This window comes from Geospiza fortis, unplaced genomic scaffold, assembly GCF_000277835.1.
Source record: "Geospiza fortis unplaced genomic scaffold, GeoFor_1.0 scaffold161, whole genome shotgun sequence".
NCBI lineage: Eukaryota > Metazoa > Chordata > Aves > Passeriformes > Thraupidae > Geospiza > Geospiza fortis.
This window is the reverse complement of record NW_005054375.1, coordinates 1,558,490-1,572,714: the sequence shown is the minus strand read 5'-3', so window position 1 is coordinate 1,572,714 and position 14,225 is coordinate 1,558,490. Positions and strand designations below refer to the sequence as shown.

At 36.5% G+C, this 14,225-nt stretch overlaps 1 protein-coding gene across 1 annotated transcript; it reads right to left on the bottom strand.

Annotated features, from left to right (window-relative positions):
• EIF2S3 (eukaryotic translation initiation factor 2 subunit gamma) lies at nucleotides 1-12,393 on the bottom strand (the record flags this gene model as incomplete). Its single annotated transcript, XM_005424893.2, is given in 12 exon segments — nucleotides 1-1,420; nucleotides 3,593-3,765; nucleotides 4,732-4,787; nucleotides 4,790-4,891; nucleotides 5,319-5,463; nucleotides 6,385-6,479; nucleotides 7,361-7,495; nucleotides 8,691-8,849; nucleotides 10,065-10,159; nucleotides 11,493-11,614; nucleotides 11,733-11,860; nucleotides 12,321-12,393. Coding segments are annotated over 12 exon segments (1,347 nt in total), but the record flags the coding sequence as incomplete, so codon positions are not given.
• Between the last annotated feature and the right edge of the window lie 1,832 nt (nucleotides 12,394-14,225).

The window sequence follows — 14,225 nt, the reverse complement described above, 5'->3', positions numbered from 1 at the left end:
TTTTAAAATGGAAAAGCACTATTCAAAAATTAATATATTTACTCTCAACACCATGTGAGGTAGTACTTTACAAATGGAAAAAGTAAGTACAGGAATGTAGACAGAGTAAGGGAACACAATATAGTGCAAAATCAGGAACAAAAGGCAAGCTGTTTCATCAAATTCCAGTTTGATGAGTGAAATCATATTTACCTTTAGAAAGCCCTTGAAGATATTGAATAAAACCAGAAGCAAGCTTTGAAAACACACAGTACTTTGTACCAAAATGTGCCAAGTAGCATAACTTGCTAAATAGTATATAAAACAGCTAGAACTATGCATATTAGTACAAATGAAGAAGTGAAATCTAAATGGAATAAAGTATTAGCACCCTACAGTAAGTTTATTACATTATGTTTTATCCTGAGGCATGTGATTCAGAGTAGCTGAACAAAAGTGGTTTTATACCTTTTTTCCTCATCCTATTCACAATTCCACCACTATTACTCTGCCCCCACCTCAAATCATTCCTCTCTACAGCCTCTTCCCAATATTTTATATTTGCTCAACAAAATTTTAAAGTCGTTTACTCCTACTCCCAGGTCACTCCCACAGAGTTTCATGATGACAAAGTTATGTTCCGATTAATCACATTCTTTTCATAAATCCATACTAAAATAGGCCAAAACCAGTACCGCCAGTTCAGATCCAGTTTACTTGTGGTTTTTTTGGGGGGGATTTAAGAAAACATGTAGTAATATCAGAAATGACAAATTCAAGTCAGTCAATACTGCCATCCTAATTACAAAGTGTAATACTTTAGAATCCTAAAATCAAGAACCATAGAAACAAAGAAATAAAGTTTTTGTTGGTAACAGTTGTCTAAACAAAACAAATTGTGCAGAAAAAGTACTAAGTCTTCCAAGAAGAGTTTGCTTGCTTTTAATTCTTGTACTTGAACAACCACTGCAGTCTTTTGTTACTCAGAAAAACTGTATGAATTAATGAAAATAAGCAATATTTTATTTCAATACCAGATTTATGGTTTGTGTGTTACACTGGGGCTGGTTTGACTGATATTAAACAGATATGTCTGAAACACAAAGTAACATAAATTAGACATGCCACGAGACATGTACAATTAATTTCTACTAAAATGTGGATAAAGAAACCCACTTCTATGCCAATTCTTTTACACTTTTAATGGTGATAGTGACTAGTATTTTAGTAGGAGGGTAAAATTCAATAAAAGGTACAAGGACAGCCATACAACTCAAAGATACTGTTTGCACAGCTTCCAATTCCACTGTGAAAATACACCCCCTCCAAAATAGAAATAGGCACTTCATCTTTAAAAATGAAGCACTCTTTTGTTCTTCAGTCATCATCAACAGTTGGCTTGATTGTCACTCCTCTTCTGATCTGACCCCAACCAATTAAACTGAAAAAAAAAATAAAGGTTTAGATTATTTTTACCAGTAGTCAGAAACATATTGTATAAGTCAACATCCTTCTGTCCTTCTTATGCCTTCAGTTCCTACATTCTGAATTTTCTACACTTGTCTCCCACCCAAAACATTCTACAAGAACAAACCTGCTTAGTGGAAACACAGAATAGAAAAGGATGAAGGACAGAGGACATTTATGACCAGCTAAAGGTGTAGTCCTGAACAGAAGCTGAAAATCTGGACATATCATAACTTACGTTGTACTGTTAGATGGTAAATCTATGCACAGCTTGATCTCTTTCCCCTATGTCTGAAGTGCTGCATTACTCTCAAAGGGAAATGACAATTCAGTAAGATTACAAACAGTTGTAACTCTCAATGGTAGGCTGTGATGGTAACTCAGCTCTCGGTGAGTGCTGCTATTTGTATTCAGGAAAATGAAGACCTTTTTTATAGGCCACTATTGCCTCAGAAAAATACACTTGCAAAAAAAAAAAATTCAGAATACATCAATTTCCACAGTCAGCAGGTATTTCATATTATTAGTAAAACTCTGTTCAAACCTTTCCAATTTCTGGTGAGAAACCACATCTCAATTTACCTTGCAGGAGAGCCTGTCTTGGGACACCAGAAAAGAAACTGAAGTTTATCAGAGCAGCACTTCCCACTTTTTAGTACCATAACCACAGGTCATAACTTGAGCATCTTTGAATTCAGTGATCCTTGGAATCACTGGTGTATCCCATTTGCTGTTTAACCTCTCTCTATTCCTCTGTATATTTCCTTTTTACGTTACACCTCTTTTTAGTCTGCTTTATGAACTTTCTTCTGTATTTTCAGTACTCCATTGTCTCAGGCTGCGAGTTCCTTTTCACAGTACCAACTGTATATTATCTTTACTGCAACTAGGTTTTATTATGCTGGTTTTCCCAGTTTGCCTTCTTTCCCTTTCTCAACTTTCAGCTTCCTTATATTGTCTTTATCTTTTTAATACAGCATAGGAATCAACTTTTCAATTAACTATCTTTACAGCAGGCTGCCACTATGTGCCCACCTCATAATCCAGAGACAGGTGGGCTTTTGGGCAAAATTTGGTCAAGTTTTTTAACTGGGAAAGAATCTACAGAAGCAACAAAAGACACATTATCATTTGCACAGGCTATCAGTCTACAGCTTAAAAAGGGGGGAAAAAGCATAATTTCTAACATAATTTCTCCTCTTCCTTCTGTTTTACCTGACTTAATTTGGGTCCTGCCTTTCTTTTTCCTCCTGTTCAAGACATGTTAGCTTTTGCCTTGGCTTTTTTTCAGAGAATAATCTCTTCCCTAATTTGTGATCTTGCGCTGAGACAGCAAGCACTAAATTCCTGTCTACATTTTCTTGTCATCTGAAAAAGAAACACGCATCCATGGATATTTAAAGCTTGGTTCCTTTCCATACAGTACAGACTTCTTGTAAAAATGGCTGTGCTTTCATACTACAAGGGCTGTGCAGAGCCAACAAATCAAAAACCTCTGATGTTCTTATCAATCCAGTCTTATGAAACCTCTGACAGGTACAGTATGTGTAATCACCTAAAGAGAGTCTGGCACTGTGATAAACCAATTTTTTTTTCATAATTTTCAGCCTCCAGATGCTTCTGCAGTCAGACATTTTATATTTGTAATTTGAATGGGTCAATCCAGTTGATACTTTATTCTTTCCTCTGTGCTTATAGTACATAAAACATTCAAACATCCTTCCTCTGTTCCCCTGTTGTTGCTTCCAGGTTGCACTAGAGATCACATGCAGTTCCACAGCTAGAAAACCACTGAGGTGTGCATAAAGATGGCTATTTGGCTTAACATGGTGAGAATTTCCCAACCCCTCTGCCAAGATTCCCTACTGAGCTCAGTTTACAGCTTGGCAGTTTGGGCAACAAACACAAACCTCAGGTGTTTCCTTGGCTGTTAACTAATAGGTACTCTCCTAAACATGGTGTTTGTTTAAAAAAGAGATAGCAATGAAATGAAGCACTCCACAACCATGGTGCCAATGTGTTACGAGAATCCAGAAGAATTTTTGAAACAGACATACACTTACCTATTCTAGTACAAAACCAGATCCATGTATTTTTTTGTAACAATGTAGCGAGCAGGTACTCTACCAACTTCACACCAACTTACCGCCAATGCTTCTCAACTCTTCGACTCAGAGCAATTTTTTCTCCCACTTCTGTGCATACAGGGTTAGTTAGCACAATCTTCCCCAAATCAGCCTTTACAGCACTGACTCTCCCTCCAGTAGATAAGGATCCTATGTTTACCATTAGAACTTCATTCTTCGATAATTTTTGCACCTGAAGACACACATACAAAACTCTGAAACCTAAGCTTTAATACTAAAAAACAAACAGCACAGACAGTACCAAGTTATCTTCTGTTACCTTGTTACCACAGAAAAAGATACAGCTGAGAAATACTATAAATATACACACACAAACTATGGGCAGCAGTGTCAGTAGATAAAAGTTTTATATGCAGAAGGACAAATACATAAAGATGTTGTACTTGTAGTTCTGAGGTTCTTGGTATGATGTACTTTCTTGGTATTGATCTACATTTTCTATAAACTATACTGATGATTTCATGTAACATATTAAAAACACAAACAGTCAGAGATATTGTTACAACCTGTGATGTTACACAGATTATTTACTAGGATGGTGCATTCTCATTTCCCTTATGCCTACATAAAAAAAATTTAAATAATTAATTTCACAGGATTAGAGAGCGCTGAAGCACTTTACTCACCGTTGCATGAAGCAGTTTATAATTTTAAATGCTAACAGTGGAAATTACGATCTTTTAGTTGATTTGTGTAAAACAGATCATGTTACACAAGTTTGTCCTGTGCCTCAAGTTCAGTTTTTTTCAAACAGAGTATTTAAAAAATATTTAAATTTTAAAAAATTCTTCAGTGAAAAAAACCTACAAAAAGCATGTCAGGAGGAAGTAGATCAGTACCACTGTAAAACTAATTATTGCACAAATGAATAGGATGATAGCAAAAGAGAACAACTACCAGTATGTTTAGAAAAATACATAAAGTGACATGTAAATACTTTATGCTACTTTAAATTACTGATATGAATTTCTACTCCTCTGAAAACCATTCTACAGTATTAAACAAGCAGATAAGTTTTGCGACAAGCTTATATCAACACTGAGACAAAACATCTACATATGATCAAAGAAATATATATTCATTAATGAAAATTAGCACAGGAAGCAAAATCACTGCAAACAAAAGAAGGGGCACAGACCTTTGCAGCTTTCTTGTCTCCTTCAGTGCGCACGCCCAGGAGTCGTCTCAGGAGATTTCCAGCTCTGTAAATATTTCTGGCAGGGCCCCAACCGCACCAAGAACTTGGCCCACCATGCGGTCAGCCCGGCACAATGTGGGGTCAATCTTTGTGCCAACACCTACAGCACAACAAGAGAGTCAGAAGGAGTAACTGAAAGGTAGCTGTCATTTCTATGTGCTAAAATATTTGAAGATGATCTTAAAAAAAACAGAGAATGTACTGGGAATTCCCTACTGCCTTGACAGCACTTTCAGAATGTCAGCAAGACTGTGAGCTCTGTCTAAACAGATGGAGAAATATTCTGCTGTTAAAGTTGCTACAATTTACAGTGCAAGCTGGTCTGCATAGGCCAGTGACACTCAGGAAAATGATTTAATTCTTAAATATCCATTTTTCACACCAACCCTGTCTCTCTCTACATATATGAACTGTCTAAAAATGTACGTGGTATTTTTGTTAATTACACTGAAATTCATTATTGAATGAAACCAAGTGTTTTCAATAAACATGAAGAAATGAATATTTTCATAAGACAATATTCTTACCTATAAGGCCTCCTGGAGCAGCATATTGTAGATCATTGTGTTCAGCAAAGAGTGACACAATTTTGGAAAAGATTGGCTTGCACATGAGTTTGCCCTCACTGTCCTTGGACACAATACCAGGCCTCACCTCAATTTCCTGGCCCACCTAATGACAAAAGTGAAAAAGTGTTTAACTAGTTATTTCACAGGAACACAAAGCTGACTAGTCACAGATAAGACTTACATATCCCAAGATCTACTTTTTATACGAGTCCTTGGGTCTGGGCTACTGTAGAACTTGTAGGATTTCTGTTGAGCTGTTTTATGCAAATTGAACAATATATACAGCAAATATAACATCTGATTTTCTTTTCAATACAATTTGTAAAACCGCTTTAGCAAAGGATCCTTATCAGCAATAATTCCAACAATTAAATTTCAGTTTAATTTTTAAACACTGTATTTTGTTTAGAAATATTTCAGCTTTGAGAAAAATTGAGTTAATTCAATCAGGGTAACTGATTGACATCAATACACTGCAAACCAGAGAAAGTACAATCTGTATAAATGTTCAAAGATACAGTTTGCTCTCCAGCCTAACAAAGCAATTATTTTAAAGTTTCTGTCTATTACTAGCAAGCAAGTAAAATAAAAAAAATCAAAATATACAGAACACTTAAATGAGGAAGTGGGACCTGTGAGAACTCATACACACTTCTAAGGTGCTTTTAAAGTTCTTTTGCTCTCCTCTTCCTGACAATAATTCAGCAAGTGGAAGTGGTAGGACAGAAAAAAAATAGCTCCTTCCATTTTTGTGAGGGATGAAACCTGTTAACATTATTAGCAAACATTAAGACTACAATAATATATTTAAAAAAATTAAAACCAGTGCTTCTTTTTCTGGTATTTTAAAACTGTAAAGTGAAAATGAAGTACAGACAGAAAGGAATAGTGCCATGTGACTGTATTCAAGTTTAAAAAAATCGATTATATAGATAATATTATATAGATAGACATTTTGTAGCAAGCATGGGAAAACTCTACACATTGTCATTACAAATTTCAGTCAAGAAAGAGAAAGGGTTACCTTTAAAACACCCTTTAGAATACTGCCACCAGCAACACCTCCCTTAAGGTCATCAACTTCACAGCCAGGCTTGTTGACATCAAAAGATCTAATTACTGAAAAGAAGAGATCACAACCAGGTTTATATTTACTATCAGATTTTTAAACAATGTCTTTCTTTAGCAACTTTGACTGCTTCTGTTCTTTTGAAAGGATACACATATTTATAAATATTACAAAAACTGATCAACATTTTATTCCCAATTTTTAGGCAGACAATTTTATTCTCAAAACCATTTAAACTACTCATATATATAAATGTTTCATAAGACTTTTTCTGCATAGCAGAAAGTAACTTAAAGATCTGAAAAAGAAGGCAATGATCAACCATTTTACAAAACCCCTTCAATATTCACAATGTTAATGGTGAATACCAGAACTTTGTTTTAATGTACTCATAGCTGAACACTTGTAACCTTGATGTAATGTGGTCAATTTTTATGCATTTATGCAATGTGGGACTCCCTTGGATTATTGGGAAAAAAAGGCAAGCAAATGAATTCCTTATAGGAGCTGCATTTTACAGTATGCTGGACAAGAACTGAAACTTTGACAATTATAACCAGGAAACAGGAGACTGATACAAAAGATTTAACCAAGCTACCCAAAATATTTCCATGGAAATAACTGAATTATCAAATCCATCAGTTTGCCAATATTTTGTTAAATCAAAACCTAAATTCATAACAACTAAAGGGATGTTTTTAAGATACAGACAAATTTCTCACTTTTATTGCATTTTAGTGCTGTTATAAGCACAGAATATACACAAAACCAACTAACACCGAACAAACAATACAGCTCTCAGAAGACATGCAAGTTTTAAAATAAGAGCATCCTAAATACTCCTTTTAAACCCACCTGTGTTTAGGGCACTCAGCATGTGCTATTCTAAGTGCAGACACATTCAGAACACCCAGGCCTGACATTTACGTACCAATGAGCCTTGGTTCAGATGTGAAGTCTCGCAAAGGAACCGGGATTTTCTTCACTATGTACTCACAAACCACCTCTATGTTGTACTTCAGCTGTGCTGAGATTGGAATTATTGGAGCTCCTTCTGCAACTGTGCCTAAAACAAAATCAAGTTCAACATTTAGCTTTAATATGACCAAGTGTTCTGTCCTTGTTAAAAATACTAATGAATTTTGTGGGATGTTCTATTTGTATTTCCCAAAACAACATCAGAGAGCATCTATCCCTCCCTTTAACATTTTAGCTCACATAGCCACATCTACTTTTTGAGGCATTCTGAAAGTGTGCAAGATAATCTTCCACTCCAGGGGAGAATTCACTTCCTACACTGTGATCAGAAATATTTCAAAGATTTCCTAAGAGAGGTCAGTATCTCAGTATTGGATATAGCAGAGTTAATTTTACAGTCTGGTTTCATCATGACAAACTAAATTTCCTGTTAATTTAATGATTTATGGTTTTCAAATTTTGCAACACAAATGCATATTTTAGAAAAATCCTTATTTTACAAAAGAATGCATTTAGTAATCCAGGTTTGTTAGACATCATTAGTTTTACTTATGTCTATGTTCCTTGTGATAACTCCAGTTTTCAAACTCCAAATTTATATGTCAAGCCACTCTGACAGGGTTATGCACAGCTTCTGCAAGGCAACAATTATGAAATTTAAAAAAAAAAAAAAAAAAGAAAGACCGAAAAGCAACTTCTGGTGGCACAATCTATCTAGCTCTGCAGCTTGTCACATACCCCACCTACTGCAGATAAACAGGGAAAACAGTGGAAGCTCCAGGGAAAGATAAGACTCAAATCACTCTAAAGGTGAGCAGACCTTTAGAGAGTAAGAGAACACTGCCCAAACTGGATTTGCACAGACAGATAAAAGAGCAATCTTCTATCATTAGTTAGAAAAAATTAATATATTTAAACCTACAAGGTGTCCCTAATAAGTACAGCTTCCTTCTCTCCTGCACTGCAGTAAAATCACAGTGAAATCTCTACCAAAGAAGCACTCCAGGAAGAAATCACAAATCCACTGAAAGCTACTATGTAAGAGTGACTGATGTTAGTTTTACATCTAGAGCTCAGACCCAGAGCCATAACACTGTTGTATGCCAGCAGGCTGAAACAGGCAAGAAGCACAACTGCCATGGTCTAATTTTTTCACATTAGCAGATCATGTACATCTGCATTGCCCAAGATAAGCTTTCCTATGAACATACAGAAAATCACTATGTCCATGTCTCAACACTGAATTTCCACCACTTACTAGATTTCTGCTCATGAAAACTTACCTTGTACAAATGCAAGAATCTGTTCATACTGTTCTTTAGCCTGGCTCTCTTTCACCAAGTCAATCTTATTCTGTAGAATCAAAATGTGCTTCAGTTTCATGATTTCTATAGCAGCTAGATGTTCTGAGGTCTGAGGTTGAGGGCATGACTCATTACCAGCTGAAAGAAGAAAAGTGAGTGGAATATAAAAACTATAAAGATAGATAAAACTCCTACAGTTAGGATATCTACTTCCATCTACTATCACTATGTAAAAAAATTTTAAAAAGAAAAGACAGTTGTCTCTCAGGAATCTACATGTGAATCACCAAGTCAGTAAGCACCTCTTCTCCCCTATAGCTGCTGGCTGTAGCCTCCACACAATGCAGGACAGATAAGAGGCTACCAGAGAGGTTCCCCCATTCTATCTGCTCCCACTAGGAACACCCACCCAAAATATCCAAAGATACCAACACTTAATTTGGCTTACTCCATCCTTTAGCTCTTCAGATATCTCAGAGCCGACTGTAGTGTAGTACACAAATTACCTTTCAAGAAGTATCTTAATATTTTCTTATCAGTAATGTCATAAAAATACCAAGATCCCCAAACTCTGCTATAATTCAATCAAGTATGTGAATAGGGCTGCTATCAGCATGGTTTAGACTTCAGCTAAGAAGCCAGTATTGGCTGATGTGTGATTATGGCGGTTAATCTTGCCTGAAGTTTGGTCTATCACACTTTCTAGAGATAAACAGGCAGAAGAAATGATAGCTCATCATCTATCTCAGACTTTAAATTACAATATCTGAAGCTGATTATCTTTTGTTGACATAACCCATCAAGGTAAGATAAATAGTATGTATCACTAGAGAACACTAGAATGTTCTACATAGAAAAATCCATTCTACTCACTTTCTGTTGCTTGAAAATCAGAACAGAAGTTATCTGGATTGTACTACATCTCCTGTACTTAAATTTTGCCTATATTTATCTGGGCTACTGTTTGTACTGTTGTTTGTGAACTCTACTGTATGACAAAGACTACACACATATTTAAAGGAAACTGAACCTTCAGAGAAACTCAAAGTGCAGCTAATCTGTTTCCATAAAGTGATAAAATTTTACAGTACTATATGACAAGAGGGTTTAACATTACCTATCTCCTATCAATGGGGCCAGCTACCAGACTAGTGGGTATGGATAGCTGTGTATAAAACAAACCAGCTTGTTACAGTACATTACCATTGTAGCAGCACTTTATTTTCTTTAACACATCTCAAAAGCATTCACTTATTTAAATTGCTCACCACATCCCAGGAGATTTTAAAGCCCACATAAAGCTGCCTCATGCTACTACAAAACAGAGCTCTGCTTTTGGGTAGCAAATGTTACCTATCAACAGCAAAGCTGCATCCATTACTGCTGCACCGTTCAGCATGGTAGCCATCAAAATATCGTGGCCAGGGCAATCCACAAAAGAGACATGCCTGTTGCAGGAGAAGGTGAAAGAGAGATCCAAAAGCCCATTATCAACAATTCCTCTGACTGATTTATGTCAGTGATTAGCCAGATATAGAAGTTAAAAGTATCTTTAAAATAGTATTTTCAAAAAAGTTCTGAAAGAACACAAATGCTACTAAACAGCTACTGGATACTTTTTCTGAGTTTTCAGATTTAATATCACATGTCCACATTAAGTACCTCTTTAATATTTCACCAATTTACTCTAAACTAGATTAAATGCACCATTATAAAAGCTCAAAATCAAACCAACGCACCACCACTAATCCAAACCCCAACATACCACATGGGATTTCTCTTAACTCTTTTAAAAGGCACCTCCCATTCTTCAATTTTAGGAAACTATGCATCTTTAATTATATGGTTATAACTGCACTTCAAAGATTTGTCTACAGACATGATCTTACATTTCCAACCTCAGGGTTTTATTGTGCAGACCAAGATAGTTGATTCACTATATTCTTTCCTGAACCTATCTAGTGAAGAATCCTTGTTCTTAGTGGCAGGCCACCAAAAATCAAGGGACTAATTTGGTGCTTTGCTGATGATGTTAGGAATCTACTACAAACAAATAATCAGTAGGATAAAGAATGCAAAGCTTTTAACCAGTTGTTTCACAATGACTGCCTGCCTGCCTGTCAAGCTCCAACAGAAGAAATTAATCTTAGTACAAGTGCTCTGCTGGGAACCTGAGAAAAGGAAAGACACATGCTTACAGCCCCACATGTATTGTGTCATAAACACAAGCTAAGAATCTTGTACAACAGTCTTCATGACTACTCTCATTTGAGCAACTGTTGTGCAGACCCACATAACCACTGCATAAAGACAGTGCTATACTTCATCAGAAATCAAGTAAATAAAGAACACTTGGCCTCCAGTGAGAGGCCTGATCTCACATTAAGCATCAGGCTTTCATATATTCATTTAAAAAACTTTGGAAACTCTGCCCTTAGGAAGAAAAAGTTCAACAAAGATCACCCTTCCAAAAGATATTTTAAAGATGTGCTTGTGAGGTCCACATTAGTTCTCAATCTGCCTGATTTAAAATGTACTTCTACTGATAGCAGAAATGTTTAACTTCAAAGTCCTGCAAGTAGCTGAGGCCAGCAGACACAGCTGTGCTGTACCATGGAGTGCTCACCACCACCAATGAATTCAGTTTAGACAATGCCTTAGCCCAGAGGCACCCCATCTAAGAATGTGCAGTCTGCCAGAACCCATTCAGCTCTCAGCTCAATCCTGTTTTCATACAAAGGCAAGTAAACACACTTTATTCCAGTAATTTAAAGCAGTTACCTGACTAGTTTAAAGTTCCCTTTGGTGCCAGGAATATCTGTAGGGAACTCATCTGGGGTGCTACTTCCACAGGATCGGTAGCACTCTGGTCGAGAGCAGCTTGGGTCATCCAGCTTGTAAATCTGTGATTTTTTTAAATTGAAAAAAGGTTTAATTCCTTAAGGGTTAGTTACCTGTAATCTTACATCCCCAGTGAAATATATTAGCAACAGAGCTGCTACATTTACAGTGATGACTCACCTTTGCATTAGCATAACCCAGCTTGATTGTGATATTTCTTTCCAGTTCATTTTTAAATCTGACAGTATGAACTCCAGATATAGCTTTGACTACTGTCGACTTTCCATGGGCTACATGACCAATTGTACCTGTGTTTTAAAAGGAAATATTTGTTAATAAACCACAGTTTTAATTTTGTGCAATGCTCCACAGCAATCAATACACAGTTACCCCAAATTCTCCACAGCCAGTAAGTCCATAAGGTATATATATTTGGAATTTGTAATCATTTTTGTTTAAACAAACAAGACCTGAAATTGTGCTCCCAATGGACAGATCTTTGCATTTTAATGAAGCTCATTTCAATCCTTTATTTCAAGGTAAAACAGATTTTGCTTTAGCAACTATTCCCCACGCCATTCAATTGCGTTCCTGATGTAAAATTGGTGCTTTTCAAGTCAAAAGGTCTGGACAAGTCCCTAAAACTACTATGTAACTGTTTCTGTACACATTTCTTGGAAGCGTTACCACATAGGCACCATCTGCTACTGCATAAGCATCAAAAAGAGTCACCTTAATGCACCCCTCTTTTTTATAAGGATTTTTTACCTATATTAATTGTTGCTTGTCTGCTGATGACTTCTGGTGAAAGAGGCGTCAACTTGGTAACATCCTGTATAAGGGAGATTTTAGAATTTATTCATCTTGTATATAAATGTTTAGAAAGTTAAAAATTTAGAAACTTGAAAATTAACTGATAGTTCTATTCAGCAAAATCCAGTTATATTATGTGCATTCCAGTCTTGTAAGTGTGTGAAATACATGTGAAAAGTGAACCAAGTCCTGCTTGTGAAACAGTACAGGCTTCAATTCAAAACCCTGACTGTAAATCAGTGTTGGCTGCAAAGTGTTAAAGATGGGAGTAAACAAAACAAGAAACCTCAAAAGAAACTTTTAACAAAACACCCCAAACCCTGAATACCCCTGAACCTAAATTACACATAACAGGCAAATTCATTTTTAACAGTCTAAATGAGGAACTGCACTAATATTTTACAAACACAGCTTTGTCAATAAACAGTTGTTTAATTGGTGTAAGGTTCCATTACAGCCAATACTTAATTACAACTAACACTTTGGAGTCAGTGGGTCCAGAAGTTTCATTAGCACTATGGCTTTTAATTTTTTTAGTGGCTATTTTTTTCCTCAGATACTGTTCTTGCTGCTTTAGGTACCAGATAAAAATCCTGCTGTCCTAAATAGTCTGTTGTGTGAACCTATTGGTAGCCACTGGCAAAACAGAAACCTCACAAATACACTCTGTATATATAAAGAAACAACTGCAAGAGTTGTTTAGGTTTTTTAAAGCTGTTAGACCAAATAATGGACAAGTGTTGAAATCCACTGAAATGTTCCTCTGTAAAGCTAATATCCATCCTGAATTGAAGTCATATGGATGAGCCACTCACTTCAAGCAAAGATTCATGATGCCAGAAGAGTCCTTGGTGCAGGACAAAATTTAAGATTCAAATAATACAAACATTAAATCACATATTGTTTACACTGTTACATGAAGGCTCTATGCAAAATTATCAAACACATCTGTGTAAAAACGTAAGCTCAGTCATTCTGCTCTCAAGTATGACATGAATAAAATGTTCATCTTCAATACAAAGCAAGTTTTGAACACCTAAGACACATAATTAAATTTCTATTTCTCATATATCAAACTAAAAATGACTTCCCAGCGATGGGAACGTGACCTGCAGATGGCACCATGTGGCCGGGCGACCAGAATCTCAGCGTGATGCAATTCCTGCCACCAGGAGAATTCTTCCTGGTGCATGAAATCATGCACGCATGGAGGTTTTGCCTCAAGACTGGTATAAAGCTATTGCTCAGCAAGAAGCTTCACTCAGCCATAAGCACTCAAGGGCCGGCAGAACAGGCCATCTGTGCCTTTTCCAACTAGGAAATGCCATGGTCAACAATGACAGGAAGAAAAGAAACTATCTGAAATAACTAACATGCTCACAGTAGGGAATTCCTGTGCTCAAGCCCGAAGAACAGCCAATATTATTACTGTAAAGACAAATTAGCTGCTCCAGTTTAAACACGGGGGACACAGCAGCAGGATTTTTGACTATGTACATTATAATACACTTGAATTTGAAATACACATTACATACACACTTAGACTAGCTCATAAGCGTAATAAGTGAGGCAGCCCAGGTGACATATTTAATAGGCAAGGCTGCCACACCAGGAGACCGCTGCAACTGGCAGCAGTGGTAGATAGAACTGGTATTTCTCGGTAGTTGTTAATAGCCGAGAAAATTTTCTTGGCAAACCAACCAAGACAGGGCTGGTAGCGAACTCCGCGAGCTTGCTGTAATTAAACACCTCAAATTTATGGTTCTACTTCGGAAAAACAAAAGTCTTTAATACCACAGAACAGGCCAAACCTCACACGAGGAAAACTGCACCCACCAGTGAGCCATAAAAGCTTCAGCC